The 22638-nt window shown below is 45.1% G+C and overlaps 1 protein-coding gene across 2 annotated transcripts in view; it reads left to right on the forward strand.

Annotated features, from left to right (window-relative positions):
• Positions 1–22638, forward strand: part of GBA1 (glucosylceramidase beta 1) — a 107488-nt gene that overhangs the window by 37776 nt on the left and 47074 nt on the right. For both annotated transcript variants that reach the window (XM_078671568.1, XM_078671567.1), the window contains 3 exons: positions 1147–1280; positions 2313–2485; positions 9721–9958. In XM_078671568.1, coding sequence (XP_078527694.1) covers positions 1147–1280; positions 2313–2485; positions 9721–9958 — 545 coding nt within the window. The remainder of the gene's footprint in view (positions 1–1146; positions 1281–2312; positions 2486–9720; positions 9959–22638) is intronic.

Here is a 22638-nt window from a genome sequence, read left to right on the forward strand (position 1 = left end):
GCGGCCCTTCATGAACAGAAGCCTGGTGACATGGGTTCCTATAAAGATTAGAATCTTTGTCTTTTGAATGGTAGTCCTATTTGGATACAGTTAGCAAGGTCTGTATTGTTATCCAAACTCTGCAATGAAGCCTCTGTGTCTTCGGATTATGAGAGTGTGATACGCAAGACGGGCACCCACATAAAAGCCCTCCAGGAAGTATCCGAGCATGCATGTTTGAAATTCTCCCCTCACTGTGTTTGTATTAGCTGTTTCTCTGTAAAAAAAGACTAGCCCTGACGCTTGCTGCAGTGCACATCACCAGCTCTTACATGTTCGCAGTGTTTTTGAAATGGTGTTTTAAATTCAATTTAAACACATTTTCTCCTAGGAAATGGTTAGTTCTTGTCTACTAAATGGAGAAATACACTTTAGTGTTAAGGTACTGCCTTTGATATTATGTGGTCTTCTTTAGCTGAGTCACATAGCTGTCAGTAAGAAAATATATATTTTTTGTTCCTTTAAAGATTTGTTAAATTTTGCTGTATGGTGCTTATGATCCACACCACATGGGGTAGGCTCTCTGTCACCAGAGAGGTATTCAGTTAAGTAATGCCTGGTGTGTTGCTTGTGCCAACCCTAACATCCAGTAGTGTAGTCTCATGGTCGGGGCACCAATCCAGCCATTCAACTTCTTAAGACAATTTCTGTGATGTAAGTGCTTCCATTCATTTTTCTAAATATCTACAGTATATTTAAAAAAAAAAAAACCAAAAAACAAGACACTTGTTTATTGATTCTCGTAGACTGTTTACGTTGTACGCTCTCTCGCTCGTGTGCTGGCCTGGTGAAGCTTGGGTTTTATACAAGCAGGATTAGTGCTGACCCTTGGATTTTTTTTGTTGAGCCAAAGAATCAGTTTGTACAGCTCAGCTTGTTTTTCTAGTCGGTGAGACTTACACCGGCAAGCTGTTCAGATTCACCCTCCATAGATGTGCGCAATTTCAGCAGGTTACATGCCCATCCGATATTGGTTCCTCTTGAATGTAACCAAGACTTGCATTATACCTCCTGGTTGTTGATCTCAGCAACCTGGGGTGAGACCAATAACTGAAGCTATGAAGCACCTTCTCATCCACTGCTGGGTGTTCTGTGTCTCTCTCGCAGGTATTGAGTACAACGTTCTGAGAGTTCCCATGGCTAGCTGCGACTTTTCCCTAGGCAACTACTCCTACGACGACAATGCTGACGATTTCGAACTGAAACATTTCAGTCTGACAGATGAGGACATCAAGATGAAAGTGAGTGTCTGAAACAAACCCAGCTAAATGTTGATAATTAAAAGAGGCGATATAGCAGCAAAATTAGGTAAATTCAGTCAAAGGTCATATGAAATGAGAGACATGAGACAGTCCATAAAAAGGCGACATATTGTTTAAATCACAAGTCCAAGGAGGAAAGGAGCGTTAATTGTCGCAAAAAGAACGGGAAGGAGGTTGTGCATCCTTAAGAGTTCAGAAAGAGGGAACATAGAAGCACGGTTGGTCAATGTTGTTCTTAATGCCTCCATCTTGTTGCTTTCTGATAGTTTTGTGAGTACTTGACATAGAGAGAGAGAGGGAGTGTTAGGGAGACAGTAGAAGGAAGATCGAGGAGAGAGGGAGTGGGAATAGATAGAATGGCGGGAGAGAGTGTAAAAAAGATGGGATGTAAAGAAAAAACTGCCCCACAGCAGTGAAGAGCTCTACAAAAGGTAAGAGACTGTTCTGCGTACACTTGTCTCGAGCTCAGTCTCTAATGATGATGATGGACTAGAATGCAGGTCAACATAATTACCAGTGATGGAAATCAATTCAAACAAACCACTCTTAACATCTTTATTTTCCTGCACCTCACTGTTGAGGCAGAGATGGGGGAAGCTGGACTGGGGTTGCTTGTTTTCCCGTGCAGAATTAACTTGACAGGCCTTTTTGGGGCCTGGTATTTCCTGTTGGAGCAGGACCAAGGTACGTTTGCATGAGGGTGCCCAGTAGGCTAAAAACATTAACTTTAACATCAATGTTTTAAAGTGCAGTCGAAGACGAAATGCACATTTTGGGCTCCTGGCATCAGTGGATACTCCAGTATTGATGATGGACAATTCCTGGATAATCAAAGCCATCTTTTAAGAGAAGGGGGTTGAAATCCTTTTTATTTTTCTTTGAAGCCCAAAAGGTTCCAACAGGAACTCTTCTCTTACCTCGTTTGGATCATAGCAATGTTCTAGGTTCTGGTGATTAAGAGAGTTCAGTTTACTGGAGTTCGTGTCCTTTTTCAAATATGTCTTTTTCTAGATCCCTGTAATCCAGAAGGCGCAGGCAATCTCCAAGAAGCCCATCTCCCTCTTCGCCAGCCCCTGGTCGTCGCCATACTGGCTGAAGACCAACGGTGCCATGATTGGAAAGGGCACATTGAAAGGGGAGCCGGGGGACAAGTACCATAAAACCTGGGCTAACTACTTCATCAGGTGAGCAGGCGGCATTGCATTGTTCTGTCATGTACAGTTTGCTGTTGAGGATTGTTCCATGGTTCCTGGGTCAAGTGGTGGGTGTGAGACCGAGTTCGGCCAGCCACCAGTTGGCGTCCCATAGTGAGGTGTTCTTGCCGAAGATCAATACTTCTGTCTTGCTGTTGAGCTTTACACAGTTGGCTTTCATCCAATTAACATCTTCGTCATGCTGGCGGTGAACTTATTTCTTGTATTGGCTGTCTTATCCACAAGGGAGAGCATGAGTTGCATGTTGTTGACAAAGGAGAGGATATTGATGGCATGTGTGTAGAAGACATTGGCCAGAGGGATCCTGTATACGTTGAAGTGGGCTGAACCGAGCGATGAACCTCGAGGTATTCAGAAGATAAGTTTGTGGGTTTCTGAAGAATAACGTGCCAGGCAGGTACCTTGTTTTCTATCTGCTAAGAAGGAGGAGATCCAGCGGATAGCGGGATCTTGGATACCAATCTCATGCAGGTGCTGGATGAGGGTGCGGTATGAAACCATGTCAAATGCTGCAGAGAGGTTCAGGAGAATGATGGCTGCTAAATTTCCTCTGTCAAGGATCGTGCCGTTGTTGTCTGTGGCAGTGATGGGTGCCGTTTCTGCACTGTGGTTGGGCCTGAATCCGGACTGTGTGGTGTAGAGGACTTGGTGGGTGTGTAGGTGGTCAGTGATGCGTTAGTTATAGCCTTAGAGCCTGACCTAGCGGGCTCTACCGGCCATGAAAGGCCAGCTCCAGCGTTAAAGGCCTGAGTGGAAGGTGAGAGCCTTTAACAAGGGAGCGGACCTTTAATGGCCGGTAGAGCCCGCTAGGAGGGCTCTAAGGCTATCAGAACATTCCGTCCCTAGAGGGCTGAGTGTTCTATTTAGTGTAAACAAAGGTCTCTCGGAAGCGAGGGGGTTTAAATCCCACCAGGCTCCAAAAGACCTTTGTTCACAGCAACAGCTGCTTAAGTATTGGTTTTACTCTCAGGCTTCTACCAGCCAGTAGAAGCTCGGAGCTGCTCCATTGTCTTTAATGGAGCGCTCAACATTCCAATGTTCTAATTAAGAGTTAAATTATGTGTATTATGATAATAACATTGACAAGATTAAATCGTTAGAATTTTTTTTTCAGTACTATTGGAATTTAACCCTTTAAGTGCTGCCGTCGGCCAACGGTCGTCACGGGCACTACCTCCCCAGTGCTGCGTGCGACCGCTGGACGTCCAGTTCAGCACTGGATAATGGACAGCGCAGCACTGGGGAGGTTTATTTACGAAGCTCCTAAGGTGTTATGGAAAGTTGGTATTATGAACTATGTTGTGATAGATACAAATACTTTTGAAGTAAACAAAATATCTTTCTAGTTTAAAGGAGCTCAAAGGATGAAGCGGGTGACTGTCTGTTGTAGTTGTGACTGTTTCTTTAAAAGGATTCCGCTGAAGCTTTTAAGAATATATTGCAGTTACGCATTGAAAAGTTTCTAAAAAAATTTAGACTCTTGTTATTGGTTTAAGGTTGAACTGGTTTTGGAGGAGCTTTATTTTGTGGCTGAATGCAAGTGCACCATGATGTGAAATGTAGGCGGTGACCCTGTTGGTTTGAGGGTAGGGTGCAATCTATCATAGATTCTGACATTTCCAAATTACACTGGTTGAAGAGGTTCATCCCGTGATTTGGAGTTCGACATGTTGCAAATTAAGTTTAGCGCAGTGCATGGGGATATTTGTAGCTCCCTTTAAACATTTCAATTTCTTTACGTGGATGCATGTTATGTTGGCATTCATCCAGTTCGCTGCCTTGGCTGTGGGCTGGAATTTTGCTTTGTGGCTGGTGAAGAAGCCCAGTTGTCTTTGGAGTGGACGGAGTACCTCATGCTCTTGCCATTTAGTATCTGTTGTAAGTTTAGGTAGAAATCCTCTGAGGGCTTGTGTGTTTCGTGCGGTCTATCCAGAATTTCCTCTGATATTGTTTGGAGGCAGCCACTGCCTCGCAGGGTTGGTGACTCTGGCTATTGGGGTTGGGTGATGTAAGCATGGGGAAGAGAATTCAAAGCTGCGTCTAGGGCACAGCATTGTAGACCTCAATCACCACTTCTACCATGGCGAGTTTTGTCCCAGTGAGGGAGCAAAAGCTGAAATTTAGTAATTATGGTTGTTGTGATTACTTTGAGGTATTGCATTAGCATGTAATGGCTATCTCTCCAGGATGGTGGTTACCAACTGAGTGGAAGCAGATAGGAGAGTTGGAGATGTAGGTTGGCTGCTGAGAAGTTCCCCACGTTTTTCAATCCAGTTAGGCTCTTGATTTATCTGCAAAATATTCTTGGGTCTGAGAATTGGAACAAATGTCCTGTGGAAAGCTTTGTAAAGATGCCCTGCGCTGTTCATGTCTCTTCTGGATAAACCTCTGGTGTTCTTCAAGTGAATTTGGCAATTGGGCCATTCCACTGGAGTTCTTCGTACATTTTGGTTATCACCGGAACTCTGCTCTGATGAACAAGAAGGTCAAAAGGCATTCCTCTTTTCTGGGTGAGAGGCTAATACTGGATCTACCCAGTTAAAGGTCCATCCGTTCCCTATGACGTGACCCTCGTCTTTGTCATTTGCTAGACATTTATGAAGTGTGCATCAGTGTGTGGTTCACAAATGCTTTGCTGAATGGTATCTTCCACTTTCACCAAGGGCGCCTGCTGCACAAGAAGGCGGTCCTTTAGGAAGGCTGACTTTGTCCATCTCGTACATGAGAGCCTGCACATACTCTTTTTGCAGGTCCCACTCCCAGAATTGTATCCTCCTTAGTGGGTGGGGGTCCTTTGTCCAACGTAGGGTACTTTGCCCTCCCTTTCTGTGTGAATACTTTTCATTCCCCATTTCCAGTGTTGTTTGCAGTTCCTAAATAATCCAGCACCGATGCAGGAAACTGACTGCATCTCGGAGACACACAAGTTAGAGCCAATCCAAAATGGTTTAACCTGTGACTGTTATCTGTACAACCAGTAGACATTGGGCAACACCTGGAAGATTCACTTGTCCAGGGTTCTAGAAGTGCTTAGCCTCTGACAGCAGGCCCTTATGTTGGCACGAACATCCTATCTTGGCCACCAGATTAGCACAAGTACCCTTAGCCAGTCCGCGTTGTCAGTCAACTGCACATTGTAGACCTGCCCAGTGTAGGAAAGGACATCTTGCCACTCTCCTTTAAGTGTGGATTTAAATCTGGGGTGGCTGGTAGAAACTTTTCTGCTGTGATTTGTGGACAGACTAGGGACTTACTTGCATGTGGAGCTGTACTGCAGCTCCCAGGAGAAGCTGAGCCGATCCCAAGCCCAGCTGACTGGAAAATCTGCCTTGAGGATGTCTTGACGCCTTAAGGTCGTCCATAAGCTACAAGATCCCTGCAACATAGCTATCAGGAGAAGAAGAGCACAGCTTCTAGTTTGTGGAACTGCATAATTGACTGTCATCACAACAGCTGGTGAGCCTTCACTGTCTATAACCAAGCATGTACTTGTAAAATACACGTACCGCTGCCCCTTTTCCCCAAAACACTGAGGGACCACAAGATTGTCTAACTTCAAGTGCTCCCCTTATCCCACTGGTTAGGTCTTGACTAGGACTGGGAAAGATCACATCACGCGTATGTTCCGCCCCTGAATTGTTAACTAGTTTGGTTCGTCCTAATTGCCACAAAATCGAACTTCAACCTCAAATGTTTATCTCACTTCAGATTAATTTGTAAGCCTTTTTGTAAGCCTCCGCTTTATAGCAAAGCTTTTCATGATTTACTGCACACTTGTTCCTCAGCCACTGCAGGAATACCTTGGAACGAGGAATGCAGTCCCTTTGAAGCTGAAATGTCGCACACCCTGTTACAGAATAAACAGTGGTCCTGTACAACAAAAGAATAGCTTGCAACACTCCTCTCTAGCTCATCCCACCTTTAGGTGCTAGCTGAATGCTATTCTTTATCCTCCTTGACTTGACCTTTGGGCTCAGGTTGAAAAATTGCAGGTCGATATGAATTATACCCAACTGATTAAATTACTGTGACATTCTATTTCTGGTGATCTGGGGTCCATTATCCAAAACCGTACTCTGGTAAATGGTATCTAGCAAATACATCATCCATAATTTCGGCAACAACTTCTTATGTTACCCTCTCGTCCATTCTTATCGCTGGCCCATTTAATTATCAATCCATAAGAACAACCCAAAAAGCTTTGATTCTGGGCACAACTGCAAGGTGCCCAACAGTAAAAATGTAAAATGCCTTCCACGGACCATCAAGCATTTCTCCAGATTTTAATTCCTCCCTTTCAGGGCTTTCCTGCCTAATCATTTTTCCTGCAAATAACATATTTTAACATTCTTTAACTCAAGATTTCATACTTGTGTCGTCAACTGGCTCGAGGCTAATCTTATCACTATGAGCTCGCACATCCTTCTCTACTGTCAATTCATCTTGCACCATGACAAATAATTAAAACTCTCCAACCAACTTTTTCTCTTCTGGCAAAATCATTTGTAATCTACTCGCCTACCTTCTTGATGTTCATATCAGACTGTGCAGCCTTCCTATCTCGTTCTCCGAAATGCAACAAGTATTCATCTTCTCACATTGGCCGACCTCTACTTTAAGAGCCACTTCATAACCCTTGTCAGTGCTGTCTCACTTCTCCGCACCAAAAAGAGGCATTCTTGACCTGTAGTTTGCATGCCCATTTTTAACACCGGGAATATACTCGATAGTAAAACAAAAAGCCTGAACTTTGCCAGTAGATGGCCCATCTCACTATTCAAGTCCTACCTCTGCCAGGCCTAAGCATATTGACATAGGGGTTGTGATTGGTTCTTATTGCAAACTTTGTTTCCCATACAAACACTCTATAGTGTTAAGTTTCCCAGCTGCTGTTAATAACTCATTCTCCGCCACCCAATAGTTCTTTTCAATTTCCCTGAGAGTTCTAGAGCCGTACGTAACAATCCACTCTCTGGCCCCACCTCTTCGTTCTGCGTCAACAGTGCACCTGCTGGCGTCTATATTAATAACACACTTCTGCCTAACCACAAATAGTTTCATAGATGTCGTAACCACAAACTCATGCTTTGGTTTTACAATTATTTCAGGTACAAATTTGGAATAGCTTTGTCAACCCCAGAAAAGATACAAGTTAGTATTTATTTTCAAATTCAGAGCACCCAGTCTGGCTTTCACACGAGTAGCGTTAGATTTTGTGTTATTTGCAGAACTCTAGTGCATCCAAAACTACATTTATCTGATTTTCATTTACACATGTGCTATACAGAACTGACTGTACCCTTTTCAGGTTATTGCCATGCACCTTCTATGTTTTACCATAAGAGTGTATTGTCCTGGAGCACTGTCTTGCCAATTAACCTTTCTAAACTCACTTTCATCAGACGTTGGAATTCAGGCAAAGCACATAGAAAACTATGAAATGTTTACCACACAGTTTTTACTACGCGGGATGTTACAACGCAGGAAAGAAGCACGCAGGCCATTTTGGGCCACTAACCACTATAAAATCTCCACATGAGTCACATTAAGCACTTTATATCACTTCTACTATGCATTGATATTTCCCCATCATGTTGTGTAAACAGTAGTGGTGGTAACACATAAGTCATCCTCCCACATTACAATACATTCAAAATAACAAAAGCAGCCACCTTGGTCTGTGGTGCCACACTTTCCAACACAACAAATGTTGTGATTGTCATCTACTGTGCACTGGAACCCTTGAAAGTCTGCAATGCTCATGCATGATTTAAAGGTGTGTACTTTCATCCACATAATTGCTATGCCTATAATCCCAATGTTGCCCCCAAGTTATCAAACTGCAAAGTCAACAACACAATTCTGATCCCCAGTACCTGTAACATTTAAACATGTCCAAGCTTCCTTGTTAATATAACTGTGTCGCATCTGCTTCAACACCTCATTGCACACATACAGCAATTCCCAGCAAAACACAGTCTCTAGTGTATGTTGCTGGTTACTCAGTCTGCCTGACCTTAAGATGGTGGCACACTATACTTCAGGCATAGTGTAACATACTCACTGTGTTGCCGTTGTAGGATCTCAAAAACTTTTGTTTACTCTGCTTTATATCCATGTGAGAGCTTGCCATGCACTTGCAATGGCATTAGCACAACCAACATGCTCATACACTAACATGACCAGAACAAACTGTATGCCCAACTTCTCCACGGACCCCCATCTCACATGCACTACCCCACCTTAAACAACAGCTTGGATGGTGCACACAACTGGACCATCAGTCACTTCACCTCCATATCATCAGCATCCTGTTGGCCCACTTCGGGTCAAATAACGTTGTGCCGCTTTCCTATTTCCCCGAATTCTTCATCAACTTGTTTCTAGTGTCATTAAGAAGGAGAGGAGCTCAAATCTACTTCCAGTGGATTTAAGATGAATAGTTCCAAAAAGAAGTAGAGGGTAGGTGCAGTAGATGACCATTAGTGAGAGTTGCCCAGGACAACTTTCATCTGTTCTCTCGACACAGCCTCCGAATCCACCCAGCAGCTTTCCCTGCAATCCCATCATGTTCTACGTTCCCCTTTTGTATATTTCAACCTACATCCAACAACATACAAACTGAGTTCTTTGGTTATCCACATTGGAGTACAGCGGTATTGTGGTCCTAGGACACCAGTGTTGCAGTGAGTACTCGCACAGGATACTTACTGCCCAATAACCATCCCAGGACCCCCCAAAAAAGGCCTCACCCCGAATGCAGTACTTGTTGTAGGTTTGCATCCATCTGAAGATTTTGTTTGTTTGACATAGTGTTTTTTTTCAGCGAAAACACATCAGAATATTAGTTCATTTTGCCCTGGGGATTTGCTTATCACCGGTTTTTGTCTTTGGATTTTATAAAGGAGCATATTTCCTTGTGTTACTAGTTTGGGAATTTGCTTTTTCTGTGTTATTTTTGGTCTCTTTTGGCCTCAGAAGGTATTTGTGAGATCATAGTCTAGAACCTCTTTTGTTGGCTTGATGAATCCTCACCAAAGTCATGATTTAATCCAGCTGCTATGACATGGCTTTCTGGATTCTTTAATTTTAGATTGTACAACCAGCAGCAGAATTAAGTTTTTTTTTAAAATTGATTAATTAGGTTGAGGGTTTGGACAGATAGCTTTCACATAAGCAACTTCCCTTCTCTCCTCTCTTTGCAGGTTTCTAGATGAATATGCGAAGTACAACTTAACTTTCTGGGCCGTGACTGCAGAGAATGAGCCCACTGCTGGCACTATTACAAATTACCCTTTTCAGGCCTTGGGCTTTACCCCAGAACACCAACGTGACTTCATCGCCTTGGACTTGGGCCCGGCTTTTGCCAGCAGTGCTCACTCCAAAGTGAAGCTACTTATCCTAGATGACCAGCGGCTGCTGCTCCCATACTGGGCGAAAGTGGTGAGTCTGGAGCCCGCCCCTCTGCTCAGGGTTGTGGACCTCCTGGAGCTCGAAATGGAATGGTCTATGAGTGAATGAGTTCATATAGAGTGTTTTTTCACTGTAAAGCAGTTGTTCAATGGGACTCAGAATTACAAATTGTTGGAAGCTTGCTCTTTATATAGTGGGCCAAAATGAGGTACACTGAGTAAAGAGACCAGGCAAACCCCACTTGGTTAACCGAGGAAAAAATGACAACCCAAATGTTCTCTTTTGTGGTACTGTGGGCAAGCAGTTCGTCTTATCAGAGGGTAGTGCTAAGTACTTATTGCACGTACAAAGGCAGTAAGTGAGACACACACTCAAACAAATTCAACAACACAGATTATTATTATTTTTTTTTTTTTTTTAAAGACCTTTATTGCACATTTAAGTCAAGACACAGTTGAATGCCTACAACCTCTGGGGCCGGCCGCAAACATTTCAGTGATGAAGTTGGAGTGCGGAAATTTACACAGCCGTTTAGCCGGCATCCCTGAGGCCCGGCGGCAACCATTCCTAGTGTGCATCATTACGTTGGCAACTTTGTTGGAAGTTATAAAGGTCTGCTTTTTAACCGTAGAACCAAACATTACCAAACAACAAGAGCACAGCAGTTGAATAAAACCACAAAGCGTTCCCAGAGGGTAAATAGACATATATCCATTATCGAATTATCTTAACAATAGTGACGTAGTCCAGGACCCCTCCCAGCTCCTCCCTCTCTTGCAATAGTCAGGCGTCCACCAAGGCTGCAGATCTTATCAGCACTCACTCCCTCAGTATAGTTCTAAATCTCAATCCGACAAACACTCATCTAAATCTTCTCTCGGTGGTTCACAGATGTTTCCTCTGTATCTGTTCCACGCCCCCCAGATCAGACCCCATTTCTTGGGGCAACCCCTCTGGACAAACACTGCCTTCTCTGCCACCATTGCGTCATCCATATCGTTGCACCATTCTTTCAGTTTGGGCACTACAGGTGACCCCCACAGTTTAGCCACATTGCGCTTCGCGACCATCAGGCCCAACACCACCCAGTCTTGCTGTCGATGGGTCAAGTCCGTAGCCTCCCATATGTTCAGTAAGCAGCAGCGCGGATCTGGCCGCAGGGAAACATTCACAGTCTGAGAGATTGTGCGTAACACCGCTGTCCAATACCCTGCCAGCCTCCCGCAATCCCAAATGGTGTGGTAAAACGTCCCCCTTTCTCCGCATCCGCGGAGGCAGTACTCCCGATCAGCCTTTCCTATCTTGTACAGAACCGTCCTGGTATAGTATGTACGGTGCAGGACTTTCAGCTGCACCAGTTTAAGTCTGGAGGGAATCGCCGACTCGCGAGGTGACGAGAGAGCCTTCTGCCACTCCGAGTCATCAAGGTCACCTATATCCGCTACCCAACTGGAGCGCAACTTGGACAACATGTCAGGGAGATTGTTAACTAGTTTTGCGGTACGTGTATGAGGTGGCTTTTTGGGGCATGTGCTCGGTCAGCAGTCGGTCCTCAAGAGGGGTAGACTCCTGCAAAGTCGTACCCGCCGGAATGGCTGCCCCCAGTGCATGCCGTATCTGCATGAATCTGTACCGTTCGGACTCTGCCATACCATATTTGGTCTGTAAAAATCCAAAATCCACGATTCTGTGATTTTTCCAGAGGTCCCCCACCACTGAAATTCCAATGTCGTCCCATGCCTTGAATCCTTTGGTTTTGCCCATGTAACCCAACCTGTGTGAGTCCCATAGGGGTGTCATCTGTGTAACAGTGTGCGCGCAGTGAAGGTGTCTGTGTGCCTTATACCAGATTTGGATCGTATGACGAGTCGGGCCCTGTAGCTCAGACGGAACGGTGCGGCTATAAAGGTTTCTCAGCAGACCTCTGGGTTCGATATTCTGCCTATCCGCCATGTAGGCTGGGTCCGTGTGTGGGACATGCAACCAGTAGTTGATCTGTTTAAGGTGGGCAGCCCAGTAATACAATTCAATACTAGGGAGTGCTATCCCCCCATCGTACCAGTCCCTCACCAGCTTGTTCTGCGCAATGCGGGCCGGTTTCCCGTCCCAGAGCAGATTAGAAATTGCCGCCGTGATGGCCTTAAAGTAGGAGGGGGGCACTGGAAACGGCGTGTTCTCCAGGAGGTTAAAAAAACGAGGCAGAGCCACCATTTTAAACAGGGCGGCTCTGCCCAAAAGAGTGAGTGGAAGGGAGCGCCACACCTTGACATCCCGAACAAACCGCTCCAGGGGGGGTCTTAGGTTCAAAGCGTGGAATACGTCCGGACTAGGAGTAACGTAAATCCCCAGATATTTAAAGGGGGCAGTAGTGTACGTTAACGGACAGTCCCTCGGAAGAGGGGGGGGGGGGGTGGCCAACAAGAACAAATAGAACTGACTTCGACCAGTTAATTCTATAGCCGGATACTCTCCCGAACTTCTCGCAGACATTGAGCAGCTCCGGGACTGATTTCCTTGGGGCGGTGAGGTAGAGCAGGACATCATCAGCGTACAGCGATATCCACTCTTCCCACGTTGGTGACCACCGGATACCCCTAATGGATGGTTCCCATCTAACCCAAATCGCCAGCGGCTCAAGGATTAATGTAAACAGTAGAGGAGACAACGGGCAACCCTGTCTCGTCCCACGCCCACGAGGGAAGGTCCTGGAGATGTGGCCATTTGCCGCCACCTGCGCCAGGGGGCCAGTATACAGCAGTCGGACCCATGCACAAAAGTGGGGCCCAAAGCCCATGCGTCGGAGCACCACGAAGAGATAAGGCCACTCCACCGTGTCAAACGCCATAGTGGCGTCCAGAGAGAGCAGTACCGCTGGTTCCTGTATACTCTCCCTGCGAGCCAGAACCGCCTGTAAACGCCGCAAATTATGCGAGGTATTACGATTCTGCATAAAGCCGGACTGGTCCGGGTGTATCAGAGAGGCAAGGTGGGGGGTCAACCGCAACGCCAGTAACTTGGCGAGGATCTTTGGCTCCGCGTTGAGCAGGGAGATGGGGCGGTAGGAAGTGCATTCCTCTGCCACTTTACCGGGTTTATGGATCGGGATGATAGCGGCCAGGCGCTGGTCACTCGGCAGCATACCCAATTCTAGGCTGTCCACAAGCATGTTAAGAAGATGGGGGGCTGTCGTCTGGGACGTTTGTTTGTACAGTTCCACCGGGAGGCCGTTGGGTCCCAGTGCTTTCCCAGACGCCAACGCCTCGGTCGCGTCCCTTACTTCCTGCACGGTAACATCGGCCTCCAATAAAAGCGCCGCCTCTGGAGAGAGACAGGGGATCGCCAGATCCTTGATGTAGTCATAGGCCTCCTCCGTCGAGAACCCCGCCTGGGGAGCGTAGATAGCTTCGTAGTGATCAGCCAGCAGTTCGACTATAACCCCGGGGTCAGAGGTCGCCCGTCCGTCAGGCAGCGTCAGTTGTGCAATAACCCTGCCTGCCCTTTCCTTTTTATCGAGCCAAGCCAGCATCCTTCGACAACACAGATTTTTTTATAGGAATTTAGATTGCACGAACATTGGAGTTGCATAACAACTTTTTGAGTTAAGTTTTATATGTTTCAAAAGTTGACTGCAATTTCTAGAGCTGTAATATTATCCTATGGAGGGAAAACATGAATTGTATTCAGGCACTTATCAGCGATTTACGGGACCCTTCTCCTGGACTTAAGGGGAGTTTGAGGCAAAGTCCAAGGTCACACCAACAGGTCACATCTGGCGGCACTATGGCGGCCGGGTGCTGAGGTGTTTTTTGGGGTCGGTGCCCTGTTGACTTCAATGGGTAACGGTCTGGTTGAAAAAAGACTGCAAACTCTGACTGGTGGGCCAGTCCGGGTGAACCCTCAGGGGGCTCAGTCCTTGAGATGCTCAGGCATGTAGGGACACCATTGGTCTAGTTCTCCTCTAGCTCTCGGATGAAGTGGTGTCTTTAGGCATCTGGTTCGTGCTGCGGGAGAGAATCTCGGTTGAGGGAGGCTGCACAAAGAGGCAGCAGGAGATGGTGGCTGGGAGTCCAGTCTAGGCAAACCCAAAGGTGAGCTCAGCCTTTGCGGGTCTCAGGATTCCATTGGCACAGTCACCTCCCTTGTACCCGGGCTCTGGGGAACGGGAGCCGTAGTACTTTGATGTGTTTGGTGGCGGCAGTCAGAGGCTCACTCTTCCTCTTTGTTTTGCAGAAGTGGGGCAAACAGGACAGCTGGGCCACTCTCAATGTTGCTAAAGTCCCTCGGCGTGCATGTCGGTTTTTCTCTGCATTGGTGTCCGGGCTGGAAACAACAAGCCTTGTTTGCTGCAAAGGTTCCCGTCCCCCGGGTATTGGTGCTGTGCGGCTCCAGTGAGTCCTGGCGTTCCCACACTTGACCGGAGGACAGATTTGTTCTGTGGGAGCAGGACAACCTCTTTTTGGGTGGCTGCTGCGTTGGTAGTCCCAGTAAGCCGCAGGACGGTGAACCAGATCTTGCTTCTTTGTTGCAAGGGAATAGCTCCTCTACTCCAAGGGAGTTTCTCTGGCGATTTGGAAGCCCTGGCAGGCCTCTGGGATTTTTGGAGTCTGCACAGCGGCAGGATAAGTCTGTTTCTTCATAAGGGTTGGGTGCAGTAGGCAGGCTGGCAGGGTTGGCGCCAAGTCAGTAGTTGCTCCTCATATCCGCAATGGTCAGAACCCTGACCCAGAGGAGTAATTCCAACCAAGAGCAAGATGGTGAAATTTTCCTATTCGTTTTCACTTCAAGTAGCCCACCTTAGAGGTGGTACTAGCCTAACGGTGAACATACCACCCAACTAGCTACTTTTCCCACCTGTCCTGGTGCCAAATGGGCCCTGGGCACGTGGTGGCATTTCCCCTATCTGGGGGAAGCTAGGGTCAGATCCAAGCCAATGGAGGCATTTGAAACCTCCTGCCTACATATGCTGATTACTAGGCAGTCAATCAATCAAATAACTTTATTCGATTCAATTAAAAAACATAGATCATAAAAGTGCTGTACAGTATATAGAATAACAATATATAAAAACTTAGTTTAAAGAACAAGATAAAATAACAATTAAGCGATCCTAGTTAGCAGCACTTCAAGTTTAACATTCTCCTAGAAAAACGATAATTAATGCCACAGGTTGATGGGATCTATTTATCAAGTTTTTCCCTAGGGTATATAATCGAAGATATCTAAAATTAATTTAATTATAGACGATACAACCATCACACTTAACAATCTCTTAATACCTAGACAAGGTACCTTAAAAAAACATTAGTTGTGACAATCCCCCCTCAAGAAACCCTTTTTTAATATCTTCATAAAGTGCAGAGTAATAAAAGTATATAGATCAGATACATTTTTTGGGTTTCCACTTTCTCCCACAACCCCCAAGAAATAGAGCTACAGAGAAACCGACAAATAAATCATAAAGTTTAAAAAAAAATTACAAGGCAGGGCGGCATCGATTAAAATGATAACGTCCTAAAAGAGGTAAGATATCTCGTTTTTTTTTTTTTTTTTTTTCTTTCTTGTAAAGACTACTGAAGAAAAATAAATGAAGGTAGGATTGCTCAGAGATATTATCACATGGGCAGGGTGTCAGATCTTTAAAACTATAACTCTTTCCAGGAAAACTCAGCATCCGAGGAATTCAATTCATACGAAGCCTCAACAGAATGAATCTATGCTGGGAGTTTGTTACTTTTTCTAAGTACGAATACTCTCCCTCCAAGAGGGGCGAGGTCAATTTATATAACATTATAAAGGATTTTGCATAGTTTTTTTCCTTTTGTTCATAGTCTGCCCTGACTAGAAATAATGCTTTTATTCTCTTTTTTTGGAATTTTAGAACAGGAACTCTGGCTCGTGAATAAATCAGCTAAGCCTAGCGACATTATCTAATGCCATGCAGTTTTTTATTGTAGTCTGTGTTACATTGGTCGTGTCCCTTCTCCAGATTGAGTGCCATAACAAAATAGGGGCAAGTCTTATGGTGTCAGTCACATAAGATAAGCCAAGTTCTAAGTGGCAAACATATTTTGAAAAAAAAACAGGGAGGGACACAGCCCTTTTAAAGAACTTATCTTCTAACTTTTGGAGGGAATCTATTGGGGCTGTGCCACACACCCCAGCCCCATACATCACGGAAGAGATGGTTTTAGCATTTTAAACCTTTTTTATGGGATCAATTGGTTTTGAGCCCAATATTTTAATAAAATTAAAACTGCTCCATGCTTCTCAATTGTTGGGGCCCTGCTTTCCACCATATTTGACCAAGATTGTTTTTGTCAAACGATACCCCTATATAGGAAAAGGTATATACCACCTCCAGTTTTCGGCTTCCACAGTATAAGGATGGGATTTTTTTATTGGGCGCTAGCCCTTTTGCTAAAACAAAGGATTAAGACTGGTTTACCCTCAGATCCAGTGCCTTCATAAAGCTCCCATAAGCCCCTATATTGCGTTGTAGTGCCTACCCAGTCCTAGCTATTAGGACTGCATCGTCCACATATGCCAGAATCGGAAGTGTAAGGGCATTAAAAGATGGAATGTCCAATGTGGAACCTGCCAGAGCAGCTTCCACCCCAATTGTGTAGATCGATAATAAAAAGGGGGCAAGGACGCGCCTTGTCTAACCTCCCTCATAACCGTAAAAGTTTGTGTGCATTTCACGTTCATACATAACGGACACGTGCCGTAGTTGGGGAATACAGTTGACGAATAAAATTAATTAATGGTGCTTCGATACCCATAACTTCCATTATGTTCCACAGTTTAGAATGGCTCGCACAGTTAAATGCGGCCATCAAATCCCTAAAAGACAAAAGTCTGCGTGCTCTTGGCTGAGGTATATTTGGCGATGGTCAGGCTCAGGTTCAAACACTGGTCTATCGTTCCTCTACCCCTTTGGACCCCATACTGGGATAGAATCAAGCGGCCAGATATATCAAAGGGATTTATCCATTCTGTGTCCATGGAAAAATGTGTTCATACATATGGCCCATTATGTTTATCTCCCTCGCCCACTCTTCCAGCCTATTCAAAAGAGTACAGCCCATCAATTTCGCAGTGCTATCTAAGAGGGTGATGGGTCTATAATTCTGAGGTTTTGCTTTGTCTACTAGTTTTCCAAGAAGGTAAAGGACCCAGCTTAGATATGGCATTGAATACATTGGTTAAAAGTGGGGCCCACAGATCTTGGTGCTGTCTGAAGAAATCAATAGGGACCCCTTGCGTGCCTGGTGCTTTAGCACTACTGCTCTTACTCAGACCATTACTTACTTCTTCCAAATTGAATAGCAAGTACTCCATTTGTGCAGGGGCTGCACTATTTGAGTCATTCAAGGATACATCAGTAATCTCAAAAATCTGCTCAAAATGGTCCACCCAGGCATCTTTCCTAAGATGACTATCCAGTGTAATCTCTGTGTTGTTTTTAAAAAAAGGAGCGTTTATCACCTTCCATAAATCCCTACTGTTCTAGGTAGATGCTGTCTGTGCCATGAGGCTTCCTTCAATTCACTTTCCCTATTTTTCCGGGCTGACCTATACGCTTGTGTAATGCCTTAATCAGGACCTGATCTCTAGGTTGCGCTTTGAGATCCCTGTGCAAAACTTTGGAGGATATTGCACAGGCCTCATCAAACTACTGTTTAAGTGGAACCTCATTAAGAGGTTTAGTCTGAGTCAGGGCAAGTTTGATTTCTCAGAGTAATTCCAAGAACATTGGAGACACTGAATCCAGGAATACGTCAGGATCTAAACACTTTAAATCTGAATCCATTTGCTAGATGCAATTTGTGGAACTACTCTCACCTTGTCGATATTAACCCATTCTTTCCAGCCAAAATTGGCTTTGGTACCTTAACTGATGGCAAGGTGCTAACACCCGCCCCTAACATCATAAAGAAGAGGATTGTATGGTATCTAAAGTTGCAAAAGTTAGTGTCTGTATGGGAAATAATTCCAGAGAGGGAGTCCGAAGCTATTATGAAATCGAGAACTGGAAATAGGGTGATGCGTATTCAGTCTTTTTAAGCTCAATTGCAAATGTATTCGATATTAAGGTCAATAGACCACCTTTAGCTCTACCAGACGGAGATGGGATTGCTTCCGTTTAGTATGATCAATACTAGGCCTGGGTGGTAAATTCCGTTCCACTTGCGGATTTTGGGGAATTTCGCGTTCCGCGTAGAACGCGGAATTGCCAAAACAATTTCACAGAATTTTTTGTTTGTTTGCGCTTTAAAAATGCGTGTTCACGAGATATTTCCCCCGAGCACGCAAACAGCATTCGCTAACAGGAAAAAGGCATCGCAAACATGCTGAACAAGCAATTTCGCGTGTTCGCAGATTTTTTACCGTTTTGCGGAGCTTTGCATAACGCGACTACGCAAATTCCGCCCACCCCTAATCAATACCATCTACAAATACAGGGTCTATTGCCCACGTCTCCTGAAAACATATGTCTTGGTCCTGCCAAATGGACATCCACTCAGCATTACCCAACTTTAAGTCAAGGCCCACCACATTCCAGGTAGCTAATTTTAATCACTCGATTACATTCTCCTATCGATATCTCCGGGGCCATGGCTCAACTTTATTTTTTTGCTTCATTATCCTCAGTCTAGTTATGGGTTAGAGGACCAGGGGGTAGTCAAACACAAGATTCTAAGTCAGTTAAAGGGGCGAAGCGCACATCTGCCCTCTTTCCTGTACTCCCAGGTCTACCAGGGCCTTGCCTGGCAAAAGGAAAAAACGAGCCAACTCTGTAAGGCCACTCGCATATTCAGAAAATGGAGCTAAAACAATCTGTAAAAATAATCTAGTGGGGACATCGTGATATAGGTGCCCAGTAGAATGGCGTTTGAAAGTGCCCTTAGTAATTTCCTTGCCACATATTGGTTACACAATCTCCTGTTACCTCTTTTGCAGAGTGGCACACCCAACCTTCCTTGCCATAATAATATGCCTCTTCATGCTACCGCCACTAATTACTTAACTTATTGCATGGGTAGAGAACCAATAAAGAACTTTAGCCATAAGCTGTTCCGTCCCCTCCCTTTGGCCTTCTCTCTGATTCGTGATGTTTACCAGCACTAAAACAAAAGGTGAGGCAGCTGGGGGAGATCTAATGTTTGAAACAGTTTTCTGCTTTGCCCTGCAGCTCCATGGTCTATGCCAGCCGAGGCCCATGCAGTTAAGAGCGGTGGGTCTGGGTGAGGGGGGATTTCGACGGACGATGAAGAGGGGAACTTATTTAATTTTCCCTCGTCATCGTCTGTCGAAACCCCCCCCCTAACAGGCCCCACCGCCCTACCGCTGTTACCTGCACGGGCGGCTGCTGGTCTATGCTCGAAACCGCTTCCCTTTCCCGTCCCCCGCTATTTACATTCCCACCTGCATTAACATGTGTATTCCGTGACTCCTTTATATTACTCCCAGTGCCGTTTTTTTTTGGAGGATGCTAGGGTCAAGGAGTGGTCCGCGGTTAGGATAGTGCAGTCCTGGACCAGCTGTGGACCATAAAAATTAGATAAGTTGGGTCCAAACCCCCTCCCCACCCCCCCTTCTAGAGCTCCTTTGGGCCTGCGCAAATCTACCTGAAGCTGGATGTGGAGGTATGCTTAGGTCCCTTTCAAGTGTTGTCCCACCATTGATCTTTCTTCAATCCTCCACCATCTCTGGATCAACGGCTGAAGCAGCAAGGAGACCATGTGTTTTTACTCTAGTACATCGTTTTTCGCTGCCAGGGAGTCCTTATCAGATAGCGAAGGCGACGGGTTCAATGTTTTTGTCTCTAGAGTGGTTTTAATCGTTCTTGGGACCTTCAGGGACTTTAGCTTCTGTTTCCCACCACCTCTTTTCCTCGTAACTGCTGGCTCTATTATTGAGTCTGCAGAAACACAAGACCCAGATTCAAACAAAGTTTCTGAGGGGTAATTTAGAGCCCAATCCATTGCTGAACCTCGGAGCCGGCTTCTAAAAAGGTCTCACCTTTCCTGCCTTCCTCCAATGAGAGGCGGCGCTCTGTTAATTCTATGTCTTGTGATAGAACGTCTGCAGCTGTTGTGGGGAAGGAGTCAAGGGAATTAACTATCCCCCCCCCCCCCTGTTTGTTGGCTTGTCACCTTACGCTTACCCATTGTAAGTAAACACCTTCTTTGCTGGGCCACGTTGTGAACTTTCCCAAAGAAACACTGCTTAGAGGGTGGGCCCGGCCCAGCCTCTTCCAGGCGATGACAGGCCCGCCCTTGGCACAGGCGCGTCCTGTGCCACGGGAACGTGCCGCGCTTATATGCGCGATGGCAGTTGCAGGGATTAATGGGAGTTGTAGTCTCCCAAGCGATGCACAGGCTTCTCTCCTGGAGTGCTGGAAACAGGCTTCGGGCAGGTACAAACACTGCGGTACCGTGGTGCGCTGATTACTAGTCATCCTGCTTTGAGGAGGTAACAACACCTCCTGCCGGAGCAGGCATTGTTTCTGACCTCCAAGAGCGCGGGCTGTCACCTACAATGGGTCACTAACGAGTCTGTGGTGGCAGGCTGGACAGGACCAGCCAGCCAATACACTAGAGGTTGCCAGGTTTTGAGGGAGTATCTCTAAGGTACCTTCTGGTGCATGTATTAATATATCCATTACTGAATCCGTGTGGGTTTATTAATACAAGGTGTTTGATATGAAACACTATAGGTTTCAATGAAGCCATTATGTAGCTGGGAAACTCGTTTTGACCAGTGCCCAGCACACACCTTGAGATGGCTTCTCTGTTGACTTGTACTGTCAGTAATGGAACTGGTCAGCACAGAGGTATGCAGATATGCCCTCAAATGTAATATAATGCACCCTGCCTAAGGGCTGAGAAGCTCACTGTAGGGGTGACTTACAAAAATGACATGCAGTGTTTAGGGTCCATGGCACACAAGCGTGTCAGCTCATGTTTTCACTTTTTAGAGCACCTTGTCACACAGCCTGCAGTGGCAGTCTGCATGAGCTTGTTGCTGGGTCCCTTAGAGTGGCACAAGATGTGCTGCAGCTCTTGGGAACCCTCTCTAGTACAAGTGCCCTAGGTACCAGAGGTAACCCTTACTAGGGACTTAGAGGTGCTAAAGGCCTGATCACTTGGGGATCAAGTGACAAGTTGTCTTGGCAACTGGCACTGGGGACCTGGTTAGCTGGGACCTAGTGCACTTCAGTCAAATTTGCATTAAATACCAGGCAAAAAGTGGGGAGACTACTGCAACAATAACCCAGTTTCCTACACAAATATGCTGAGCAGTTAGCAGAAGAGGAAGGTTTTGAGAGTTCTGTGCACATCTTCATGTTTAGAGAGAATACTGAGTGAGATGAGAGGAGCATTGCAAATCTGAGGTGCAAATACCAAAAGGAAAGGCGGCCAAATGGGATAGTTTTAAGAAGAAATGTCTCTCCTCCGATCATAAAGAGCAGTGCAGAGTCAACCCAACATTTAAGAAACATTGGCAACGCCAATTGATCTCAACCTTTTAAATGCTTTACCTGACCTTTTGTCTTTGCCACTGTTTTTTGCCAACACTCTTTCCACATCAACAAAAAATTTAAAAAAAATGCTTTTTGCCAATGTGGAACAGTATAAGCAAACACAAAACACATGGCCACTGCAAGTGTTTGCAAAGCGCCTCTGCAGCAACTGTGTTTCAGGATTAAATATAGGAGATAGTGATAGAATAGTATACACCACAAACTGATTCACCTGTAGATATACAGGTGATTTGCACAGAATTTCACTTGTAAAATAAATTTAAAATAATTTAGCCATTTGGTTAAGCTTCCCTGTCTCTCTGTGACACTTTAAGACACAGGAGTAACAAGTTGCAGTGCATTTTGTCAGGGTGCCAATGTGAATGTCTTCAGCCACATAGCTCTAACGTTTATGCAAAGTAAGGCTTAGTGCTGGCTATATCTGGGAGAAAAATATCACTGCCCCTACTTCTCACTTTTAACAAGGAAATCGGCTAAATACTACACGCTTTCTAGTTAATTATTTAAAAAAAATGTTTTTATCATTGGTGAAGCCAATAGCTATGGCCATGGCAAGTAGGTAATATATTTTTTGCAAGCACATCCCGACAAAAGAAAACCTACTTCTACTTAAACATGGTAATTATATGCTTCCAATAAAAATGTGAATCAAAAAACAAATAACAATCACTTATAATTTTAATAGAGGAGATTGGGTGGAAAAAGTTTAGAAACCTTTTTAAGTTCACTGAAAAATATGATTCTTATTGGTGCAAAGAAAGCATGCTATTTGCTTTGAATTATTGTAATCTGGAAAAATAGCATAAACACACAAGGATTACCAAACATTTAAAAATTGATAAAGAATGAAAAGAAGAACCATTGACAAAATAAAGTATTCACTCACAAGACCTGCCACTGAAGTAAGTGTAATTCCTACACTCACAGGGCATGAGAACCAATGACTGAAGTTGACTGACACATTTGCAGTTGCCGTGTGCTGTTGTGGGCCCGAGCCACATTTGAATTCCAGTTGGTCGTGCCAATTGATGCAGAGAACTGACCTTATTTCAGTACGCTGAAGCTGTGGTGGTGGTTCCTCCACACTATCTATGGGTAGAAGGGTTACCAACTCACAGCTGCTGGAGTTATTGCTCTTCTTATAGCTGCTAATTTGCAG

The sequence above is a fragment of the Lissotriton helveticus genome, chromosome 12 (genome assembly GCF_964261635.1).
Source record: "Lissotriton helveticus chromosome 12, aLisHel1.1, whole genome shotgun sequence".
Lineage (NCBI taxonomy): Eukaryota > Metazoa > Chordata > Amphibia > Caudata > Salamandridae > Lissotriton > Lissotriton helveticus.